The sequence below is a fragment of the Neomonachus schauinslandi genome, chromosome 9 (genome assembly GCF_002201575.2).
Source record: "Neomonachus schauinslandi chromosome 9, ASM220157v2, whole genome shotgun sequence".
Classification (NCBI taxonomy): domain Eukaryota; kingdom Metazoa; phylum Chordata; class Mammalia; order Carnivora; family Phocidae; genus Neomonachus; species Neomonachus schauinslandi.
In genome coordinates, this window is record NC_058411.1 from 88,351,640 (window position 1) to 88,377,655 (window position 26,016).

The window sequence follows — 26,016 nt, forward strand, 5'->3', positions numbered from 1 at the left end:
TACGTGGTAACTGTGGTGTTTTACTATCATGTGAACGGTAGTCTTCATGAGGGACAGACTTGTCATCCTAATTGCAAAAAAAGTTTATTATATGGTTAATTCATAACTGAAAGGATCTGTAATGCAGAGGAGAGCAGATAAAAGATTTGAAGAGGTTGGAGGGTTGAAGTGATATATAGGAACTCACCATTTTCACATGCATAGGTCTATCAAACAAAAACTGCCCATTGAACATAGCTGTTGGTTCAGTCAAGGAAACTCAGTTAAGACTATAAAATTATACTTGAACACACATTTTGAATAATCTTAGAGTCAGACTACCTCTATAATTTTAACATCTTACTACTGTACTTATTTGTATTAGTCTCTTCCATATACTCAAAGAAAAATCTTGAATTCTTTGCTTTACAGTTTTACTTTATAAATAAAATATAATCTAATTCAACCACTGAAAAAAGAAAATTAACAAGGCTTCATTTAAAGCAACTGCATTAATGTACAATGGATTACATTAACTGTCAACAACAGATATACATACAATTAGTTGTGGCAGGAAGAGAAAGTAGAAAGAAGTTCATACCAGGCTTATGCATAGCTAATTCAAGTTTCAAGAGTGACTTTAGTACTTGGACATAGTAAAGGTTTTATGTGCTGGAGACTAAAGTCTAATACACATTTCTAAGCCAGGCAACCTTAAATTCCATGACCCCCACAAAATGGTATCAAGCTTCTTCAACCTTATTAAATAATGCTAAAGTGTAAATCAGGATACAAATTGCTTGAACTGCTTCAATTGCTTGTTCAAAAGTGACTGTGCCCATTCCTCTGCTCTTGCCATCTTTGTCTTCTTTAATATCTGCCCGCTTTACAGTTCCAGCTATGCTGAACACCTCCTTTAGCTTCTTCCAACCAACTTTGAAGTCAAGCTTAACATAAAATTATATAAAGTTACATACCTAATAAACCCTTCTTCCCATTTATAAATAATACAAACAAATCTTTTCTAAACTGTCAAAACTATAAAGAAGTATACTTCTTGTTAGACAGTACATCAAGAATATTCAAGTAAAAACATCTTCAGTTATTTAAAATCAATTAAGCTACATCTACATTGTTCCTTCTCCTGAATTTTTTTTTAATTCCCGAAATAGTCTCTCAACTGCCCAATCCTGTTTTATACATTTGAAACTTGCACATCTATTTTTACTGAGAGAAATCCAGATTTTGGAAAGTATTGTTGGTATCACTGACTTTCAAAAGCTTTGAACAAATGGCAAACCAACTACAACGTGCACATTCACAAATATCAAATAACAAAGCTAAAGAAAGAAATCCATTTCCCAATATGAACAAAAATCACATATAATGCAAGTAAATATTTTCAAGAACTGCTTAGGTATTTATAAATTCCACAGTTCTCTTTTAAAGAATCCTACTCATATTTACACCCTAATCTTACATATATAGACTTAAACTGGGTTCGAGTTTACAGTAACTACTGTTCCACTTACTTTAGTTAAAAATAAGCAAAATGTTCTATAAACCTACAACCCATTCATCTAATTTAATAATCTTATGATTAGAATTAAATACTGAATGACAAAATTTAAACTAAAGCTTAAACTTACATTAGCAACAAAAATTGTGGAACCAAGTCTACCAGCCTGCAAATTACTGATAACCTCAGGAGGAATGTTTGGATTATTGAGAATGGAAGGTGGTAAATTCATCAACCCCGATCCCATATCGGGTACATGTCCTCCTGGAAATGATCCTCCTGTTCGTTGCAATGCCCTACGAGCATTTTCTCCATCAGGATCCTATAACACACATTGAATGTTAAATACCACTAGACACATCAATAAATCTGTATCATTAAAATAACAACTTCAAATTCTACAGTAGCTATCCCAACTGGCTCAAATTATTGGCTCTCTTGAAGAGTGAGCTTTTTTTCTTATCCAGGGAATTCAGTCCCATAAAAACCTGTGGACAGACAAAAGATTTCAGTCTCCAGGGGTGTCAATTAAATACCTCTTTCCAATCACTAAAGTCACTTAAGAACTTGAAATTAGTTTAATTTTGCCCTCATACTAGTGTACAAATATATGACATAACACATAAATATACATAGGAACAAAATACTTACTGTTGACTCTTTTCTTTCCGAAATGCAGTAATGGTGAATTCTCACCACTGGATGCCCAAGGCAATGCCAAATCAGACTAATTCAAAGCTTTGCAACAGTGGAACAGACTGTTATAAAACCCAGGAATATTGGGGTAAAGGGGAACTTTTATAATGTGTAAATTTCATTCCTAAACAAAATATAATTACCCACTTTCCAACCTTTTTCCTTCCTCAACAATGATTATGATCTGACAATTGATTATTACCAAAGACGAAGAGGTGGGGGAATGATAAAGAAAGGCTAAGTGTCCAAGTGAAGAATAATAAACATTGCTTTTCATTAAGTTCATTAACTTTATAACAGAAATATTCTACCTTTAAACAAAACTAAAAAAGCGAATTTGAACATACTTCTCACTCATCTCACTAGGTGGAATGCAAAAAACAAACAAAAAAAAACACATAAACACATTGATAGATTATCATCTGCAATACCAAATGAAAATGATAAATGTAACCATCAACGCTGCTCTGCTGGTCTCAGTCTAGGGATACTAATAAAAAGAAAGTTGGATAACCTTAAGAGATTCTCTAGGAAGGCTGGGAAGATAGAAGGTGAAAAAGTAAATGCAAGAATAAAGGTATACCAGCTTCCGAAGTATTTCCTCACCATGAAAAAATAAAAAGAAATACAGAAGTAAAGAAATACATGTTTTCAAAAATGCTATAAAATTTTTAAGTTAATAAATAATAAATGCTTCAGGTCTAACTAAAGCTTCAAAAACTTGTACAAAGGCAAAATTTAAGACAGTGGTAACCTATGGGGAGAGGAGGAGGGATAGGAGAGGTGCTTCATAAACTATTAAGATAGGTTCAGATTGTCCTTAACATCTTAACATTAATAAAGCATATTCTTATATTTCTCTCTTTATATTTCACATATATATAAATATGTATACACACAAAAATATATACATACACATATAAAATACATAAAACATATATAAAATACAATTTATCTAAAACAAATTAACCACTATATAACATGATTTTTATTCCTCTTTTCCCCTTGGATGACAACCTGCCAGTCACTACCAGCTACTGCTATTAGAGGGCCTATAAGCTTTTAACTGCTACTAACCCCCATTTAATATAATGAAAAAATACAATTCTAATATCTGGTAAGGAATACTGGAAATATATTTTCCTTAGTATTTTCTCACTAGTAGTTTTAGCCCTGAGCTCAGCCACATCTCTGTAAATTAGATATTCCCAGAAAAGGGACCTTTATGATATTAATCCAAAAAAGCTAACTGAATAAAGAATACCTCTTCATTTAGCTAAGCCAAACTCGGTTATTTTTCTCTCTTAAAAAAAGTTTAAAATGGAAGTATCCTACATCAATTTGGATCACATAACTCTATATTAGGGTCTCTGAAATATTACTGAGGATCTATGATGTGCTAAAACTTAAAATAACAAACAACATAGGCTTGACCTTTAGCATAAAAACCACCACATAAATGGCTGGCATAGACTACAACAGTCTAAACTTTCTCTACTAATTCTCCACTTCCCAGTCAAAATATTAAAAAAGAAAAATAAAGAATGAAAGAACCCCCAGACTCAAACAGAATTAGAGGAATTCAGAAGCTGACTCCAATAAAGGGATTTGGGATACTTGTATTTGTTGGTGGCATGGCCTTTAATTTTAAACTATTATCACCTCATACTCAGGATCAAGACACCAACAACCGTAACATTCCCACCTTGGACAGGAATAACAACAATCAATTATTATTACAGCTAACATTTATTGTGTAGTTATTTAATATTTTGAGCACTGTGCTAAGTACTTTATATAATAACATCACAATCATAGTAGCTAACATTTATCAAATGCTTTATATATATTAACTCTCTGAGTCCTTATAAAACTATCAGATAGCTTCGGGCGCCTGGGTGGCTCAGTTGGTTAAGCGACTGCCTTCAGCTCAGGTCATGATCCCAGGGTCCTGGGATCGAGTCCCGCATCGGGCTCCCTGCTCTGCGGGAAGCCTGCTTCTCCCTCTCCCACTCCCCCTTCTTGTGTTCCCTCTCTCGCTGTGTCTCTCTCTGTCAAATAAATAAATAAAATCTTTAAAAAAAAAAAAACAAAAACTATCAGATAGCTTCTAATATTATTCCCATTTCAGTGATAAGGAAACAAAGAAATAGAGAGTAATTAGAGTTAGGCAATTTGTTAAGTAATTAAAGGTAAGTAATTTGCCCTGAGTCACAGATTATCTGATACCAGAGCCTGAATTCTTTACCATGTTATCTCATTTAATCCTCATAAAAACCCTATCAGGTGAATCCTATCATTAGTACTATTATAATTACTGAGGTTTAGAGAATAAGTAACATGCCTCGTCACAGAGTTAGAAAGTGATAGAGGGACTCAAATCATTACTATACCAAATTAAACTGTGACCCACAGTAATGCTCTACTACCATTGACTTGCAAGCTTGCTGGTGGAGACTCATCGGGGTCCTAACATACAATCTCAATCATTTGTAATACAGACTTTAGCAAAAATATATACGTAACTGGTCTGTGATCCAACTATTCAGATAAGAGTAACAATATGAACTAAAGGAAGACATGAGAATGACTTCTGTTCAAGCTAATCATTACCAAGGTCAAAGTATAAATAGTTTTTTATCTATCTTCTGATCATTCTTTTTTCAACGGATTTATACTGCTACAGTTCCATACAAAGGGAATACCTCCACTTTAGGGGTTTCCAAGTTCCAATTACAAATTTCACTAACTGATTCATAAGTTTTCTTAAATTTTAATCTGGCACAGTGTCAAGGTAATTTTAATTAAAAGTGAGTATCAATCTTATTCAAAGCCATAAGGTATTTGCATTATTAAGCAACCTTTTATTATCAACTACAAGAATATCTATTATATTTCTCAAATTAAGCAACACAATCTAAAAACTGAAAATGTCTACACCAAATAAAGTCAGCACCTAGAAGTTCACCATCTTCAAATATCTGAAATTTTTTTAATCATGTACCTCTGCTTATAATAACTTACAACAAATCAAATATATAAAACTGCTTAAAGGCAAATAGGAAACCATGTACAAGCGAAACTATGATCAATTATATAAAGCTTTGATAAGCATCTATGTTAAAAAAAAAGTTGTAGTCAGAGAAATACATCCCCAAAGATGAAAATCAAAGAAAACATGTCCTTACATTCAAAAGTTTAAATTATTCCAAATATAAGAAATCTTACCTCCTTAATATTCAGGGGTCTTCCACTAAGATCATATTTGTTCATAGTTTCTAGTGCTTTCTTTACAAATTCTTCATCTTTGAATTCAACCACACTTAATGGGGAAAAAATTTATAGGAAATGTTTATTTACTAAGTTTTCTTCTTCCCAATCAGAAGTTTAAATTTGACTTAAGATACTTTAAAAAAAAAAATTCTTACCCACAACCCTATATCCAGGTAGATTTGTCAATATATGCAAAAGAAAAAAAGTTTTAGATCAGTAGACGAAGTTAACAGCAGACTGTAATATTTAAGTCATTAAAAGCAATCAATAATACAATTACATTTTGTCTTTTACACTTCCAGAACATAATAGGCAAGTGACCACAAATTTTCTGTCAATGTTTAAATCTATCTATTTAAGACAGTAAAATCTAGTATTTAACAATCTTGAAGCAAATATTTACTCTTAGAGGACTCTTCTTTAAATTAAAACTGAGTAGCGTCATTGCACAAATTCAATCAAAAGCAACTCAAGGAAATAACTGAAGGTTTCAACATACCTATTCTTATACTGTTACGAGTATTTTCAAAAGATGTATGATGCGCAAATTTTATGTTTATCTTTCAATTTTATTAAAATCAAAATAGGAAATAACCTCATTTTTAACTAAGTTCTCTATTAGAGAAAACTGGCTGCACACAATTTAACAGCATCCAGTTTAAGTACATAAAAAAATCACCTATGCTAAAGAAATTCATAGAACCATTTTAAAATAATTGTCATTATTACTGAAGTGCCATTTGAATGTGATGACAAAGCTTTCCTCATGCACCCAACTGGTTTTTGCAATATAATTTAACACTTTTAAAAGCTTTCCATTGTATTCTTCAGTGTATTGCTTTCTTGTTGCTAAAAATCAAAATCTACTATCAACCAATTCCTTCTATGTCAATTTAATCATCAATGTCATTCATACCAATTGGTCAGAGCCCTGCCTCTTATGTAGTCTTCAGGTTACCAAATTAAGTTCTTCAATATAAGTTTCAAACATACATTCTGAATTAACACCTTTAAGCTATGGGCTTCTCACAGAACTCTTAGGGAATATTATCAATTCAGTAACTTTTAAAATATCCTTGAAGACATCAAAACACAACAAAAAAAATCCTATATTAAAATCTATTGGCTAAGAAGAAGCATTACCTTAGAGCATTAGAAAAGTGAATGCCCTTTATGAAACCCATCCCTTCCAGGCAGCTAGTTTGGTTTGGATAAGTGTCAGACTTGCTAGTATAAAGCCTCAAAGCTTGCATAATAAAGTAAAACAAAATGAAACTTAAGTTTCCAAAAACTGGTACAAATATTATACAAAAAAGTAAACTGCTGAGGAACTTTTAAACCTCAAGCAGATATTGCCCACAGCACTTACCCTTGATTTTCCTTCCGCATCCTTAAAGAGCTCCACGTATGTAACCTCACCAACTACATAAGACATACAAAAGGAAGATACCAAGAAACAATACATTTAAACACCAATATCTTGCTTTACTGCACACCTGTGCACAACTCTACAGAAAAGCACCTATTATTCACCAACAATCAAAACCAGACCAACATACCTCCTATCAATGGCTATGTAAATTTAACTAATTTTCTGAAATGTACATCATCCACGTTCTCTAAAAAAAGCTAACAACCATATTAACCTAATTCATACTACAGATCATATTTTGGCCAGCATGATATAGTTGGTGAACAAATGCACATATACATACAAATGGTCCCTTAGCCTATCATATTAAAAACATCAACATTAACACTTTTCAAATAACTTTGGTCGCCTACACACAACAGCTGTTTTAAGGTGACTTTCTACCTGAATGTCTTCAATCATATTTGCCATCAGTAAACTAAATTTACAAGTCATGCTTCACAGCAAGCCACACACTTTCTAAATAAAGTCAATGAATAAAACCAATCAAATAGTTGTCACCTTACAACAGATACACCAATGCAAATTTTTTTTTTTATTTATTAGAAGAGATCAGCCTCAAAGCCAAGTACATAGTTTGCAGGACTGTTGAAACTCAATTTTTCAAGAGATAACAAAACTAACTTTTACAAGATCAAATATTAAAATTATTTTTCCCCAAAACCAACCATGTATATAAAATGAAGGTTTTCAGGTTATTCTAAAAACAAAACTGCAACAGCAGTAACGCAATTTTAATATAGAACTGCAGAGACAGCATCATGGCATTCATGACAATGCAAACAAAATGAACTCCACAGCCAGATTCCAGACTCCACCAAGATAATAACAAAACAGCTTTTGGAAAAAAATAATCAGACCTTATTATTCATACTTTAACACGCTAAATGTATTGCTTAACTAATGCAATAGTCCTTTAAAAATCTATAAAAACTTCAACTAGACAAAGCAATCACTTTAACAAAGTTCTTGGTGGCATGCATATGCTGGCTCACTACTATAGCACTAAAATGGGAAAAAAAAACTTCATTTATCCATATGACTTTGTAATGAAATTGTGTCAAGTGAAAGAGAAGGAAAAGATTAATTCACGTCAAGAAATAAACAAAAATCAATTTTTTGAGTCTGTGTGGCTCAAGGGAATAAAAAACTTTTACTTAGTTCCCTCCCCCTTCTATATGAAGATTATCCAACAGTGGGTTTATCAGGGATGGTTACCTTTTTCTCTCATTAGATCTTTAATAGCTTGCCATTTCATGTCATATGGGATGTTGCTAATGAAAACTCTGTTTCGATTTGGACCCTTCTTTTCTCCAGTGCCTGAATTCTTCTCTTTTGAATAAGGATGAAATCTATTGGCCTTCTTATTTCCTGAAGATTTTTCTTTTAATTCAGATTTATCTTCTTTGACGGATTCATCATTCTCCCTATGAATTAAAAACAAAACAAGAAGAAAACCTCAGTCATGTTTCTAATAATAGAAGCCTACATTACATAAATATTTTATATTTATCACTTCACAAAACTCTCCATTAAGTTACACCTTAGCAAAGCAGCTGAAGAGTCAGCTTGCTTGCTTTGAAATTACCCAGTGCCATTTCAAAGCAAGGATTTGGGCATCTTACCAAACTTCTCATTTAACAATCCTCCTTTTTTTCCATATTAAATAGCTGCAGCATCCAGTCTCCCAGCTTTTCCCACCATACTACTTAATAAATATTATTAGAACCTAACAAGAGGGGAAAACGGGTGATTTTATTCCTACAATAGATATAACTGCCTTCTTTAAAGAAGCTTCAATCAGAACTCTATAAAGAATTAATTTGCAAAAGGATACCCTGAAAAAAGTTCCATCTCCTTAAGGTTAATAGTTTCGTCACATAACTTTTCTCCTCCTTGCTTAAAAACATAACTAAAATACATAGTTATATTATCTATATATGCATACATTCCCATATGACTTGTAAATTTTTTCTATTCCCAATTTTGATCAATGTAATTAATTGATAAGGTATACTAATATTTTCATACTCAATATTTCTGTGTATTAACTTATAAACTAGGATAGGGTACCTCATAGAATCATACAATTTTTACTGATAGTTATTACCTAGAAGGTGGGATGGAGTGGGAGTGGAGATGGGAAGCAGTACATAAAGGCAACACAAATCAGAATTTTATAAATCTACTTTTTAATGAGACCCTAACTGGAAAAATATTTAATTTATAAGACTGCAATCATAATGCAACTATATGATGCTACCCACCAACCATCCATAACATGTAAATATATGCTTAAAGTAAATCTTACAGATAAAAATCTGGGTATGTATTGTAAAAATGCAATTTTTTAAAAATTACTTTTTAAAAAATCTTTTTTTACAGAATAAGTAACAATAGATTTCTTTTAAATCACTAATTATTCTAGTGAATCTAAAACTATTTAATTAAAACTTCAATTTAAAGTAATTTTCCAAGCGGTGCCCGGGTGGCTCAGCTGGTTAAGCATCCGACTCTTTATTTCCGCTCAGGTCATGATCTCAGAGCCCTGCATCTGGCTCCGCATTGGGTGTGGGGCCCTTAGGAATCCTTCTTTCCCTCTCCCTCTGCCCCTCCCCATATGCACTGCCCCTCCCCCCAGGCTCTCTCTCTCCCCCTCTCTAAAAATATAAATAAATAAATAAATAAATAAAGTAATTTTCCACAAACATATACTAATAAAAATCTCTGGGAATGACATTCAGAAATCCAAATCTTTTAAAGCCTCTGGCGTATTCTAACAACAAAACAGGCTTCATAATCCACGCTCTAATTTATCTTCTAAGCCAAGCAACTGTGGGAATCTACACACTGTAGTGCTCCACACACACTTATTGTGGTCATCTGTTCCATGATATACTGAACTTTCTAGGCACTACTTTTCTGAGCAGGTAACAACACAGCCATAAACATACTATGTAAAATTCTGTAAGAACAAAAACTATCTGCTTTGCTATGAGCAGCATCTAGCATTGTGACTGCACATACCATGTCACTCAATAAATATTAATTTTTGAATGCATGAACAGTCAATTAAGAACCCATCCTAATCTGAGCACAGATGGTACTGCTGTCTGCCAGAAAAACTGCTAAAATCAAGGAAGAGACATTAAGGGCCAAACTTGCTCTGCCACCTCTTCAGACCTCGAAAGGGGCACCTTTCCTGTCAAACATCTTCTCTCACCAGAAATGGCACAGCCTAGAAGTGGTCTTCACAGCTGTCCAACTCCACCAAGTACCTACCTGTCTGAACAGTGTGCCACTTCTGAAAATGGCAGGAAGCAGCCAAAAGGTACAGAGGCCTTTTCTCTGGTTTCTGAGTACAGTAGATACAGGAACTCTTCTTTTTAACCCCCCAAAGAGCTCATTTACATAGTAGACTGAATTCAATGAATGTCTTTATAAAATAACTAACTCTCTGTTCAGGTAAGCAGACATCTATATAGTCTCTAGCTCAATGCGCCTTCTCCTACCTATTTTCTTCCTGGATGAAACCAATTATGAAAATGGCACAAGGTTCTGAAATGCTATGTTCTTCTATTTTTATATGAATGTTGTGTTTGCTTACAACAATCTGATAATTCCATTAATAATAAAGCAATATTAGGTAGGGTAGGATACCCTCTCTAAAATGTTTATTCCAACAATGACCAGAGAGAGCAATTACTTCAAGTTTTTCCCAATTAGCAGCATATTAAAAATACTGCTACACTGCTCATCTACAATGCATAAATTATCTATGGAAGGCAGATCAGTTTAGTGGCTAGAGGTATGGTCTGATTATTAAGAAACTAAGCTATAATTATTCAATTCCTCATCTCTTTTTATGCCATAAATACACGATGGGATAGACAGTTAAGATACATGTGACTAGAACTAATGATGTAATGTATGGGGATTAACGTAAGAATAAAAAAAATTAATTAATTAATTTTTAAAAAGATACATGTGAAAACTCTTATTAGAGAAATGATGCTACATAATATCAAATATTGGCACTATATCCAGAATTCCATGTAATAATGCCCAAACTATTCATTTAAACAAACCCCCTTCTTAATGTACTGGAAATAAAGACTGTGACTATTTTAAGTGACGAAAATGTTATCTACTCTTAAGATGGAATTATGCCTACCCAAATTATAATATAAAATTCTGAAAAATCAATACTCAACATCAAGTAAGGAAACACAGTTTTAATATGATTTTAAAAACAGTGCTATAGTATGAGATCTAAAATTAAGCACAGTTCCCTTCTTTACTCCCAATATGATTTAAAAAAAAAAACTACTACTCTACTTCAAACACTTCACCTTGCTTCAATGCTTAATATTTTACACAATATTTTAAACCCTAATGTAACTCTCAATCTCTATATACGGTGTTATTTAATCACACAGAACTAATAAAGAGTTGTAACAATACTGCTATTTTTCCTCCTTGTCACTTAAGAAAAGGAGAGTTGGAATACAAACATTTCGGCATAAACAAAAAGACGAAGCCTAGGAAAACACCTTTGATTTCTTGTCAAAAGATGTGAACATGCCCATGAAATCCTCTGTGCCTAAGTTTCATGATCACAAAAATTCACATCTGCATTTCTTAAACAAATTTCCTGGGCCTTTTAAAGTAAAGGCCTTGAGGATACAAAGATGAATAAGACATGGTGGTCTCCATCCTCAATGACTATGGATTAACCTCAGAAAAGTCATTTCAATCTTTGTAAGTGGCACTCTGTTCACTTCTATGTAAGGCAATATTTGGTAATTTTTATAATCTCTGTGAATTCTTATCCTTAAAATTATATGGTATCAACTCAAGGGTTATGTGTTGGATTATTAACTACTCCTGTTGGTTCTTAGAGCCAAAAAAAGGTTGTTAGGTTGATGCAGGTAAATGTCCCTAGTTATTCAGTATGAGTGACCCATGCTGGACCATATATATTATGGTTCTTATGGAATTGACAGTACAAGAAACCCTTGAGAGTAAATTTGCATCTTTACTCAACTTTTGGGAAAAGAGGAAGGGCAAGAGATGAATTATAAGCAATACGAAAGAATCTTCATTTGTGTTTACTAGTAACGTTTCTTAATTTCTTGACTTTATATTCTCTTCATCTTCAATTGGAAGTGAAAGACATTCTTTTCCCACCTCTGTCCTCTCCTGTCCAGGTAAACCAAAATGAGACTTTAAAAGGGATTAGAGACTTTTAGTTTTGGGAGGTTTAGATGCCAGCTTTACCTGTACTGCCACTATTATACTAACCATACCCAAGTATGTAGGGCTTCTCTCTGTAATTCAAGGCTGTACTTTTTGTTCAGAAGAAAAGGGTGGCAAGCCCATTTTAGATATAAACAAAAGGCACATATTTTAAGTTTAGCATTCCAATGCTTTTTATTCGAATTTATGATGCCAAATCCCAGACAGCCAACATTTTCGCAGGCATGATAGAAAGTGCTCACTTTCCAGCAGCTCAGTTACTGAGGTGCACCACTTTGCACCTAAGAACAAATTCCACTGAGGTTGAATCTCTTATACCTGCACCTCTATTCTGCCTAGATGCAACTTATGCTATTCAAACCCAACTGAGAACAAGAGTGTCATAACTGAGCTGGGACAGCTACCTTATCTGCACTCAACCCCTACACAAACTAGTCCAGGTCTTACCCTACTGCTTTACACATTTTATACAAAAGAACATTTCTCTTTCCTATTTTAGTGTGACCATATGTTCATTGCTTTCTACTCTGAAGCATAACTGAAAGAAGGAAAAGGATGTTTTGGCTAAATTATTAACATACTTTCAACTTCAAGTTTAAAGAGCTGGGCACATGCAAAAGAATGCCTGATTCATATCCCCTACATAACAAGAACAATGGGGAGCATAATATTTTCTTATAACTAGAAATTATGGATTCAAGTCAACTAAATCCTTTATAAGCACTGATGACTGGGGCAATCTTAAAAGTAGCGGGCTTTCTTCAATTAAAAAAAAATCTTATTTTACCAATTTACCAAAATTAAGAACAAACCATCACACGATGAGTTCTTTAAAAATAACCTGCACGACTTAACAAACATTTGAGGGGCGGGAGTGGGGCGGAGCAAGATTTCCACGCACATTTCCCTTTCAGAATAACCTCTTACCAGTTCAAGAATAAAACAATGGATTCAGGCTAACAGCACATTATTAAACTTCCTCTCGGCATATATCAGTTCAGAAATTAATATATACTTTGGAAAGCAACAATAAACACTGAACTTATAAAGCTCAGAATGAGGCCGGGAGAAGGGGTAATATTCCTTTTAAATACGTTCTCGGTAGTTAAGAGGAAATGTCCGATGATGTCATCCCTAGTTACTCCCTAGTGATGAACACTAACTACAGTACTGGGCTTTAAAAGAGGGACCATTTTCCTGCAGACCAAGGCGGCCGCGGAGCTTTGCTCAAAGGTTCTCCAGCTGAAGTCTGGGAAGAAGGGGTGACCCGCAGTCTCGGGTTGGAAACGGGAGGGGCGTCCGCGCCGGGCTCACAGCCGGGCTCCCCCCGCATGGGGCGGGAGGGTAAGGCCTGGGAGCGGCCCGGCTTGCACCTGCTCCTCCCGCCGCCCACGGCCCGGGGGCGGTTATCCCTCACCGAGGCCCAGGACGGCTTCGACCCCACCCCCCCCCAGGCCGACTCCCCCCCCCCCCCCCCACACACACACACTGCCCCGGTCCCCAGAGAAAAAGACAATACATTTTAACGCCATTGGAGCTGCTGCTGTGCTGCGGCGGCTGCTTCTCCGGCTCCGGCGGGTGCGGTTCTCGCCGCGGCTCGCCCGGCTGCTCCACGGGCTGCTGATGCGGACTGTCGTCGCCAGCGGTCCCGGGCACCTCGGGCTTGTCGGCGTCCGCCATCCCGATACCGCTGCCTCCGCCTCCTCCGCCTGCGCTAAGGGGCTCCGAGCGCTACAATGGCGGCGGCCGGGAAAGCGGTAACGGATCCCGATTTGAAAAGGCCCCGAGCGCTCAGTTGCCCGGATCTCGCGAGAACCGGTCGGAGCTAGGAGACTGGGAGAGGGTGTGAGCCTGATATGGGGGGGTGGGAGTGGAGGGGTAGGAGGGGAGGGATGGGGTGGCGGCGGGTCAGGGCCGCCATTGCCGCAGTCCGCCCTACTTGAGCCCGGGGAGGGCTTGACTTGTCCAGAAGACCCCAGTGGGGCCATGTTCTGACCACCAGCCCCATGTCGCTTGGCACCCAATGGGGTCTTCGCTTACAAAGGTCAGCTCTGAGTGCTAGAAATCCCTAGGGCTCTGAAACCCAGACTATTCAATTCATTCCTGGTAGGGGCAGTTTAAATTAAAAGAAGCACATACCACTTTGCATCTTTAAAGACGTCTGCAAATCTTCAGGCTCCCCTTAGAAATCCTTTGAATAATGCAAATAAATCACTTGCCACTTCAATGCCTAGGCACCCTGTGGACATTCAATAAATAGTTATTGATGACAGGTTGCAATTCACCAAAATGAATAGCTTTGAATTTCTTTGAATTCTGGTTGTTCTTAAGAAGGAGGCTTTCCTTTAGAACTCAGCTATCAGCTTACAAAAGGAAGACTGAAGTATTTGAATTCTCTGGGCAGCAACCAATGAGGAGAATCTATAATTTTAATAAGAAATCTTCTACTAGACTGGCCGATAATGGACGTTTTGGTTTGGAGTTGTGTTTATTCTATGTTGATGAAAATTATATTTGAAGCAGTTAATAGGCTTTCAAACAAATTTAATTACCATATGGAGTTTTAAAATATAGTCCTAGATTTTCCCCCTAAATATGAAAAAGTAACCCGTTAAACTTAATCAACTCCTAACTCCTGAATACTGTAATAATATTTCACATTTAAATAACCTTTGTCCGGGCGCCTGGGTGGCTCAGTTGGTTAAGCGACTGCCTTCGGCTCAGGTCATGATCCTGGAGTCCCTGGATCGAGTCCCGCATCGGGCTCCCTGCTCGGCAGGGAGTCTGCTTCTCCCTCTGACCCTCCTCCCCCTCATGCTCTCCGTCTCTCATTCTCTCTGTCTCAAATAAATAAATAAAATCTTAAAAATAAATAAATAACCTTTGTCAGCTGAAAAGTTTAAAGACCTTCCCAAATGCTCCTTTTAATAAAGAAGCAAACACATATGGTTTACATGCTTTGCAGAATATCACACACACATTAGTGCTAAAGTGGTAGTTAGAAACTAATACTCAAGTAATACATTATTTCCTCATTTTTCCCCGGTTCCTTGACATTTTAATTATGTAGATTTCTTCCCTCAGCAAAAAAAAAATACCTTGGAACAGAAGAGTTGAGCTACTTCAGCAAACATACACACATAAAAATCAGAACAGTTTTAGTCCTGAGGAATACACTTGGTAACATACTGCTGTTTTGGGTGCTACTGACTTTATTTCATAAACGCAACACATGCTGTTGTAGTTGCTGCATGAGTTACTTCTCCTCGGTCAATCCCAAGACTTAGCATTTGGAAAAGCAGAAAGGCATTGGATTTTGACACAGAAAACCTGGGTTAGAACCCCAGCTCTGCCACTTCTGCCTGTAACTTCTTGGGCAAGTCACTTAACTTCTCAATCTTTCTGTAATAAATAAGGATGATAATACCAACTTTACAGGGTTAAGATGAGAATTAAAAGAAAGCACTTTATGTAGGGCAAAGTGCTATATGAAAATAAAGTAGTAGTACAATTCCCTATCTCTCCAGGCTGAGCAGGGTTTTAGTCAAAAAGAAGTTAAGTGATTTTCCCATAGAACTGAATTATAAGTACTTTCAAAACATTCATCACCTTCTATTATTCTTTTGCTATAGTTGAATTTAATGATGAAAATGTAATCCTGCTGTCCCTGATACAGTATATTCTTGCAAAATCTTTCAATAGATGGAATTTAATATGTTTTAAGAGATCTTTACGCTTGAAACAGAATAGTAGGCACATGAGGAATATGAAAATGCATATAACACTGTTGGGAGAGAACATTTATAAAAAGTACTATTTGAGTGCTATAGCAGAGATAAATGTGAAGCATAATTAAAATTTTATTTACAAAAAATTTTACTTACCAAGAGACTGATCTGCTTGCTGTAGTGTGCTAATTAAAATATTCCATCAAAATATTTTTCTTGATTGCTGAGCTTTTTGGCACCCCTTAAAATGTTGTGCCTAAGACAAATACTTCCCGTACTGTAACTTTGTCCTGGCCCTAATAAATGCAACGAAGGGCAAAGGTTAATTACTGCAGAGGGATTGGTGAGCATTTCATGGAGAGCTGGATCTTTAAAAGATGGGGAGAATTGGGGCAGCTTCTAAAGAGAAAATGATTAATACTACTCCATCAGATTGCTCTATAAATGTTTCCTTCCTCTCTTGCTATCAATATCATACTTAGCTAAATCTGCTAAAAATAAAAAATTGATATTAACATTCTATTACTACATTCTATTTCTGTATTGTCCTTCCTTTCTCCTTCCTTCTTTCCTTCTGCTTTTTTTTTTTAAGTCTATTTATACATACTGAAAAATCTTGAGTAATGCTTTAGTTTTTATCTTCTCACAATTCCCACTGCAAATGTTATTATTTGCAACTGCCCAAAACGTATAACTGGTACAACTTCACAGAACCACTTAGTTTTCTTTCTTACAAATTGGGGGGGGGGGGGGGGGGGGTATGTGAAGGGAGGGGTGGATTGAAAGAGGCTATTATACATATCTGGAAATTTAACCCTAAAATTCCAAAATATTTTCAATAAATACTTTAATATGTGTATTATTGAGGAATTGTGTTCACCTGCTAGTAATAAAGACTAGAAATAATAGTATCTTAAACAAAATAGAAGTTACTACTTCATTAAGTAAAAGCGGTGCAGAAGTAGGCATCATAGAGCAGGTATGGTCATCTTTGGCTTAGGTTCCTTCTAAATCTTTCACCATCCTTGTGTGTGGCTTCCAATTCTTAGGGTTGCCCTATGGCCCAAAATGGCTACTCTAAATCTAGGCATCTTGTCCTCACTGGAGGGCAGAAGCAGTCCAGAAAAGAGGGATCCTATCCAGAAGTCTCAAACAACACTCCCATCATGGGTCAAAACTTAGTAATAGGACACACTCAGCTATAGGGAAGGTGGGCAAATAATTTCTCAGCTGGACTCACTGCCCAGGGTTCTGTTACCAAAGAAGAGAATGGAGTGTCAACTTAGGTATGATTATCCTTTTAATTTTTTTTAAGAATTGAAGGCAAATACCAATAATATGAAGTCAAACAGAAGGTATAGTATGATTTTTAAGTCAATTTGCTTGGCTTTATGAAATTAAATGGCTGAATTTGGAACCACTAATTTTCCACAGTTTAAAGAATTGAAACCCAAAAAGGAATTTATAGCTTTAAGAAATACTATGGGTCGGGCGCCTGGGTGGCTCAGATGGTTAAGCGTCTGCCTTCGGCTCAGGTCATGATCTCAGGGTCCTGGGATCGGGTCCCGCATCGGGCTTCCTGCTCCTTGGGAGCCTGCTTCTCCCTCTGCCTCTCTCTCTCTCTCTGTCTCTCATGAATAAATAAATAAAATCTTTAAAAAAAAAAAAAAAAAAAAAATAATAAAGTTAATGTTTTAAATCTAAAATTAGAAACTTTTACTTTTTCATCATAGAATGAACTTCCATGATGAAAAAGTGGATGTCAGTTATTGTCATTAGAAAAAGTATGGGGGAAAATATGGATTTATTCTGACAATGAACTACTTATATTTCTCTCTCTCTCACCCCTCCCCTCTCTCATTGTTTCTCTCTCTCTCCTCTCACCCTCCCTCATTCCATTGCTCTGCTTAATTTAGAAGTCTAATTTTTCACATTTAGCATTCTAAAAATACATCCTAAGGAAAGGTCTCTACCAACAAAATGAATCTTGGAATTAAGGCAATTATCTGAATAATCCAAGCAGAAATCCCACTTTCACCTCAATTATTCAAATAATTCAGATAATGCAAAGGGTTTTGCTTGAATTCCTTAGATAACTGTTTCATTTTTCAACTTTACAATGCCAGGGTCATCACCCAATAACAGATTTAATTTTGATTTTTGAAAGCAATATTTGGACATTTTTTTCTCTGAAGACTAAAGACTCCTATAACTCCTAGACATTTCTTTTGTCTCAATTTTTGTCCACTTTCTAATTTCTTAAATCACCCTGCTTTTTCCTCAATCTCACCCCAGTGACTCCACTAAAAGGTGGATCAGGAGAGCCAATTTCCAAGGTCTCTGCTCTGCTTTCCTGCCTATAGGAATAGTTGCTCCCTATTCTTTAATAATCCCATGAACTGGGCTTCCTCTGTTCAAGGCAATGGGTATTGTATGGTAATATTTTTAATTATTCTAGGTTTAGTCCTAAAGAGTATTAATGAAAATGATTATAACAAATATTGTTTTTCATTTAAATAATTACCTTTTTTAGAACTATTATTCTCAATTTTCAACTACAGCATTTGGAAGAGAAAATAGATTTCTTACAGTGATGAATAAGATTCAATCCTCATGCTGTCCTGCATATTTGAAGATAATCCTATAAATCCTGGTGATAGAGATAACAACTAACATAATCCATATGCCTCTTCTTGGTTGATAAAAGAAATTTATTTAACTAAATTTATTTATAAAAGCCCCTATCCCCTAGCCTCACTTGCAGCTCTGCATGACCAGTGACTATGCTCTGACCAGGAAAATATAAGGAGAAATGTTGTGAAGACCAAATATGAGGTTCCTTAGAAAGAACTGACTTGACTGGAAGAATGGCCCTTTTGCCCTCCCTTGCCTTCTTCTGCGGGCTGACTTGGAATGAAGAAATGATGTCTGTAGCAATAGCAACTATGTTTGACCATGAAGTAACCTTGTGATTGGAAACTAAGTGCTGAGGATGATGGAACAGGAAAATAGACTAATAGATTAATCAGCCCATCATTAGATAGCCACAGTAACAACCCTCACATTCCCACCCAAAACTGATTTCGAGAGGAGGAAATAAATTTCTATCCTGATTAAATTGTTACTATTTAGAGTCTTTCTCTTATATACAGCTGAACTTAATCCTGATGATCAGTATTTTTATTGAAATGACTGAGTTGCTTCAATAGTTTCTTCTACACTGTGGTCACACAACACTACTTTTAAAATGGTTTTTTCTGAAGACATCATTTACATTGGTTTTTGTTTGCTCCTTTGCTTTCAGGTCTAGAACACTACAAATTTCCTATCTGGTATTCATTCTCCCTTTTTTCCTTACTGACAGAACCACAGTTTTGTTTAGAGTAGCAATGTGCCCAGCTAAAATACTGGGAGTGGCCTTGGAACACAACTCTAAGAAGCTGTAAGGAGAAATACACTAGGGATTCCAGAGGGTCTTTCTTAACAAGTTCTTCACCTTCTTTCTTTCCTGTGAGGCTAGAGGGTGGAGTATCCCTTTGGAAACCATGAGAGAATAGGAATGAGGATAAAAGCCACAGCTAAGGATGACAGATCAGAAAAATAGGAGACTGAAACCCATATGACCTTACAGAGCCATTGTAAAACTCCCAGACTGCCTATACCCAAACTTCTTATTTGGGGAGAAAAATAACTTCCTGATGGCTGCTTATGAGCCTAGTTTGTTGGAAGTAATGGTTTTTCAGTAGTATACAAATGTGGTACATTTTTTCATAGTGTATTACAGAATGGTAAGCTAGAGTGATTTCATGTCATTACATTTCCATTCACAAACTAAACATGCTAAAAATATTAGCCAATACCCAACTAAACACGGTAGATATTTCATGTAAGATTTAATGCACAAAGACTTAGAGGTTTACACAATAATTAGGGCTGGGGGAAAAAAAGGTCTAGGAGCTATTGCTAGGCTTTGAAAAATCAGAAAGAGCAGGAATCATGGAGAATCTATCACCAATGATCTTTGTGCCTATAGCAGCAAAGTAAGTCTCAGAGCTTCCTAACACCCCAAAACTGCTGGTATAACACCTCATCTGCCACTTGCTGGTAACTATAAGTTTAGTGAGATTAGTGATTTTTTTTCTTTTCCTCCTCTTAAACTTTACACCAGTGCCTCTCATTGGCAGAATTTAGGTTGGAATACTGCTGGCCACAGAATCTGAGAAATATCTCATACAGGGAGAAGGGTAAGGATGGTGCTGGGTATCAACTGATAATATTTGACACAGTGTCTAAGCCATTTAGCATACATTCTGAGGTGCCCCAAAACAAAAGAAAGAATTACTATATCCATTTTTTTATTCATCTATTCATTCATTGTATCTGTTAAATTTAGGAATGTCTGTGCCTCTAAATAAGGTTAAATATGTAAATATGTAAAAAGACTTATAACTTATAACGATCTTTTGACTTCATCAACAAATCTCAATTGTGAGTGCCTTGAGCTATCTTTCAGATTATTAAGGAAACTGCATGGTAGTACTGTCAAGGTCATTGTTCTGATAGTCCTAAAGTCATTGAGGAAATGTAGGTCTATGTAAGTAATCAACCTAGATTTCCACATCTAGACTCCTAATATTTCTGGAAACCAGTGTCAAAAATATTTCTGAAAAATCAGACCTTATTCTTCCCAACTGTTTATTGCTTGAGCATCATCTAAGAATAGTCAAATAAGAACTACTATATAGAAAAAGATTATGTAAAAATTATTAAAATTAATCAGTCCTCAAAACACTAGGTTTATAGTTTTTCCTTTTTTTTTTAGTATATGTGCTGCCAAAGCAAGCACAAGGTTTATAGTTTCTCCTTAAAATTTTCATACTTTCAAGTATTCTTTTATGCACTAGTCACTAACTTCAACTTATTTTACTGATTTTTTAGGTAGTATTGAAAGAGAAGGCCCATATGTAGGCCTTTCTAGTTATCTTCTATAGTTGCCTAAAGTGACTAAACACTCATGCAGTTTAGTTTTACTTAGAATATGAGAAGTGTGAGTTTTATTTGGCTAGCTTAGTTGTAGAAATCTGATATCAAGTATGCAAGTGTTTCTTCTTTAACAATGCACACATTTCGGGGGGGTGGACAAATCTTGTTCTACAAAATTATCCCCTGAAAATAACTAGCACTTAAAAAAGTGAAAAGACAAACTGGGATAAAATCTTGGCAAAACACATATCTGATAAAGGACATATATCCAAAATATATAAAACTCAATGATAAGGAAGCAAACAACCCAACTAAAAAGTGAAAAAAGCTCTGAACAGACTCCTCACCAAAGAAGATACAAAGATGGAAAATAAGCATTAGATGTTCCATGTCTTACATCATTAGAGAATTGAAAATTAAAACAATGAGATACCATGATACAGCCATTAAAATGGCTAGAATCTGAACGTTGACAATACCAAATGCTGATAAAAAACATGAAGCAACAGGAACTCTCATTCATTGTTGGTAGGAATGTAAAATGATATAGTCACTTTGAATGGCAGTATGGTGGTTTCTTACAAAGCTAAACATAAGCTTACTATTCAACCCAGCAATCGAACTCTTAGGTATTTACCAAAATGAGTTGAAAATTTATGTTCACACAAAAACCTGTACATGAATGTTTATAGCATTTGCATTCATAATTTTCAAAAATTGGAAGCAACCAAGATGTTCTTCAATAAGTGAATGGCTAAACTGTGGTATATTCATGCAGTGAAATGTTGTTAGGCAATTAAAAAAATGAGGGTGCCTGGGTGGCTCAGTTGGTTAAGCATCTGCCTTGAGCTCAGGTCATGATCCAGGGTCCGGGGACTGAGTCTGACATCAGGCTCCTTGCTCAGCGGGAAGTCTGCTTCTCCCTCTCCTTCTGCTTCTCTTCTGGCTTGTGCTCTTTCTTGCTCACTCTCTCTCTCTCTCTCAAATTAAATAAATAAATAAATAAATAAATAAGAAATGAGCTATCAAGTCATGAAAAGTCATGGGGGAACCTTAAATGCATTTTGTTAAGTGAAAAAAGCTAGTCTGAAAAAGTAACAGAGTCTATATGACTCCATACATACAATTCTAGAAAAGACAAAGCTATAGAGACAGTAAAAAGATCAATGGTTTCTAGAGGTTCATGTTGTAGGTGGGTGAAAGGGAGGGGAGGAAATAAGTAAGTGGAGCACCAGATATTTAAAGAAGTAAAACTATTATAATACTATAATGGTGGATGGATGACATTAAGCATTTGTCAAAACCCATAGAACTGAACAACACAAAGATGAACTCTAAACTATGGACTTTAGTTAATAATAATGTGTCAATATTGGTTTACCAGTTGTAACAAATGCACCATACTAATGCAATATGTTAATAATAGATGAAACTGTGCGGCAAGGGGAGAGGAAGTATATGGGACCTTTCTGTACTTTCTGATCCATTTTTCTGTAATACTAAAACTGCTCTAAAAAATAAAGCCCACTTGGGGTGCCTGGGTGGCTCAGTCAGTTAAGCATCAGACTTGATTTTGGCCCAGGTCATGATATCAGGGTCGTGAGATGGAGCCCCACAACCGGCTTTGTACTGGGTGTGGAGCCTGCTTAAGATTCTCTCTCTCCCTCTGCTCCCCCCCCCCAAAACCATAAAAATAAAAAGTAAAGCCTACTCAATTAAAAAAAATAACTGAAAATATTTAGGAGAAAAAAATCATGTTGGGGGGAAAATATAAAACCCATTCATTTTCACAACCAGAACACCACAAAAAGATTTATAAAAAATGAAAATCTAGCGCAGTTAAAAATACAAGTTAAAAATACACATTGCAATATATCTAGAACCTCACAAGAAAACTTTAGTTAGAAAAGAATGATAGAAAAAGTGTAAAGGAAGGTTGAATTATGAAAATAGGGACAAATGCACAAAGATCAGGAAGAACAAATAAGTATGCCTTTTCAAGACAGAGCACGTGGCCAAACTGAGCCGAGAGTAAGAAGGAATGAATGAGCATGTGTATAGGACTGTTTCCTCCACAGTTTACTGCATTCTGCTGTGTTAGTGTGGACTTGCGGTTAAGCTGCTTTCACTTGGTAGTCAAACCCTAATGTATGAGGAAAACTTTATATAAACCAATTGATTTCCACGTTCTATTGACATACTTATTTGCCAATTATATATTAACTGATTCGTTTTACAGAAACATACACTGGAGCAAAATACACTCCTTTTGTTTCTTTGTTTCTTTAACCCAGTAAAATAAACCAATTACATATATTATACCATGTTTATTGCTCACACATTTGTGGAGATTGTGCCCAACGTATCCTATCATACTCAATAGATTCAACTGTAAATATAGTAGAGGGCTTGAAGTACACTTTAAATGAAACAATTTAAGGCTTATGGGCTGTAAATTAAAGCCAATTAAATGAAACTTCATTCAGATAGATCACTCTGAACTGAAGCATTTAGCACATTTTTTCTTTACAGAAAAGTTTACCAGCAAAACAAAACATCTCATTTTCAATGGTACTCATCAAACAGACCAACATTAGATCATTATCTACACTGAAGTGTCATCATGCTCAATTCACTTATGAGTCCTCTTACTTTAGATAATTTCTTCACTGTTGACAAAAATCCCACATCATTTTCTAACCAAATCTAATCAATCTATTACTGTACACTCTAATCCTATGTCAGCATATTCAGCATTGGCTACTCTCTAGAGATCAGATGGTAAAATGACCTAGAGAAAGAACTCCAAGGAAAGAAAATAGAAAACTAATAGGGTGCTTAAAAAAAATACAGGACTTTGGGGCACCTGGGTGGCTCAGTCGTTAAGCGTCTGCCTTCAGCTCAGGTCATGATCCCAGGGTCCTGGGATCGGGTCCCGCATCGGGCTCCCTCCTCAGCAGAGAGCCTGCTTCTCCCTCTCACACTCCCCCCTGCTTGTGTTCCTGCTCTCGCTGTGTCTCTCTCTGTCAAATAAATAAATAAATCTTTAAAAAAAAAAAATACAGGACTTTAAGCCAGTCAATTTTTAGTTGCAAAACTGAGAACAAGACCATGGACCATTCATTTTTGCGGAAATTTTTAGATCGTTCCCTGAATTACTTTGGGATTATAGAAATGGACTTCCAAGGGCTCATGAATGCTCTGAGTTGTGAGCAGAATTTCCTGCATATTTTTTCAGGTAGAGGGCATATATTTCTTATTGTATTTTCAATCAATCTTAACACTCCAAAAAAATTAGAACCACTCATGTGAGAAAAGGGCATGTGTAACTAAAAATGACACTCAGAATAAAAATGCATTTTTTAAAGATAAACAGGTGATGTTTGGATATAGCTAATTATCTCATACCATCTAAAGCCAAATAAGCATTGGATTAATTTTTTGATGTTTATAACAAAAATAATTTATATTTGTCTTTAATACATTTTTTAGAGTTCAATATTTTAGTAAATAGCAACATTTCAAATAAAAAGACCCAGCTACATTTAAGACATTTTAGTTTAGAAAGAATAATCAAACTCCAGCCAGACAAGATGTAGATTTCCATGAAAAGCTGAAGGTAACATGTTGGCCTAATAAGTTCAAGAGATGATCCCACCATAGAAAGCTTGAGAGCAATAAGTCAGCCAGAGCCAGGGTGGCAAGAATTCACAGCAAGCAAAATTCTCCTCTGAAAAGAATCCTGAGCCAGCTTGTTAGAAATTCTTGCTTTTAGTTCCTTTGTGACACTCTTATTTTAAAGTATGTTCATAAGAGTGGGGCTGTCATGTTCTTCAAATTTCTGTAGTTGCCACATCTTCCAGCAAGTTAGATAATCAACACTTCTGCTCTCTGACATAAGAAAAGTACTACTCATATAAAGGACACTATTTAGGATATAGAAAGAGAAACAGAGAAACAAAATGTTTTGAAATAAAGCTGATCTGTAGTCATATAAGTTAAAAATTTCTTCTGCTAGCTTAACATTTATGTAGTCATAATAAATTATAGTCTTCATAGCTAACTATATGATTGTTTTCTCTATATTTTAGTATCTTGTTAAAAACAAACTTATAGAACAACTAACCTATACCCACACAGTAGTCAACATTTTTGGCCAAAAAGTAGAAAAATAAATGTATTTATTTACTTACTTTCAATTTCTTTACTTCTTTTCTGATTTTGCAAGGACATTTATATAGGACACACATTAAAACAGATAATGAGAGCACCTGGGTGGTTCAGTTGGCTAAGCGACTGCCTTCGGCTCAGGTCATGATCCTGGAGTCCCAGGATTGAGTCCCACATCAGGCTCCCTGCTCAGGAGGGAGTCTGCTGTCTCCCTCTGGCCCTCCCCCTTCTCATGTTCTCTCTCTCATTCTCTCTATCTCAAATAAATAAATAAATAAATAAATCTTTAAAAAAAACGGATAATGAAAAGAAAATAATATACCAATATACCAATACCTGAGAAAACAAAATTGTGTAGTCAAGGCAATAGAGAAAAAACACAAATATAAAGGCCTTAATATTTTACACAGTTACTAATTTTTAGCTGTTAATTTAACTTGGACATCCCTAGTAACTAAGAGAAAAGGCAAATGGGATCAATTACATAATGCACATTGTATAAGAGAACACACCACTTAGCTTTGGATGGTTTAAGTGAGGAGGAGGAGTATGAGAGTTCAATTCATGAAATTGGCAATGAAAGAAATGTTTTTAAAGAGATCTCATATAAGGAATAATGAGTGATGTGTTGGGCAAGTTCAAGTCTTTAGTAGCAACCCTATAGTACACATAGAGCAGGGCATGTAAACTGAGGATTGTTTTATACAGAATATTTGCATATAAGCTGAAAGTATAATGTAGAAGCATAGGAAAGGCAATTCTGTTTGGGGAAGGTCTAAACAATGCACCCACATATTTACCTTTCCAATAATTTGGATTGCTCTGAAAATAAATCATAGCTATCCAGAAGTATGGATTAACCACATGTGCTTTAGAAAAGCATTCATAGCTTTCAACAATTTTTTAAAATAAAAATTGAACAGCGGGCATTGACAAGGACCTGAATTGCAGGTATTCTGGGTTTTCTCTATTTTGCT

The 26,016-nt window shown here is 35.6% G+C and overlaps 1 protein-coding gene across 2 annotated transcripts in view; it reads right to left on the reverse strand.

Moving 5' to 3' along the window:
- The window catches only part of MYEF2 (myelin expression factor 2), a 30,457-nt gene extending 16,601 nt beyond the window's left edge, over positions 1 to 13,856 (reverse strand). For both annotated transcript variants that reach the window (XM_021693906.1, XM_021693905.1), the window contains exons 1-9: positions 13,678 to 13,856; positions 8,118 to 8,326; positions 6,837 to 6,889; positions 5,623 to 5,630; positions 5,423 to 5,516; positions 1,629 to 1,820; positions 773 to 926; positions 188 to 237; positions 4 to 67 (exon numbers count right to left, since the gene is read on the reverse strand). In XM_021693906.1, the coding sequence (XP_021549581.1) occupies positions 4 to 67; positions 188 to 237; positions 773 to 926; positions 1,629 to 1,820; positions 5,423 to 5,516; positions 5,623 to 5,630; positions 6,837 to 6,889; positions 8,118 to 8,326; positions 13,678 to 13,838 (985 nt within the window). In that variant the 5' untranslated portion in view covers positions 13,839 to 13,856. The remainder of the gene's footprint in view (positions 1 to 3; positions 68 to 187; positions 238 to 772; positions 927 to 1,628; positions 1,821 to 5,422; positions 5,517 to 5,622; positions 5,631 to 6,836; positions 6,890 to 8,117; positions 8,327 to 13,677) is intronic.
- Between the last annotated feature and the right edge of the window lie 12,160 nt (positions 13,857 to 26,016).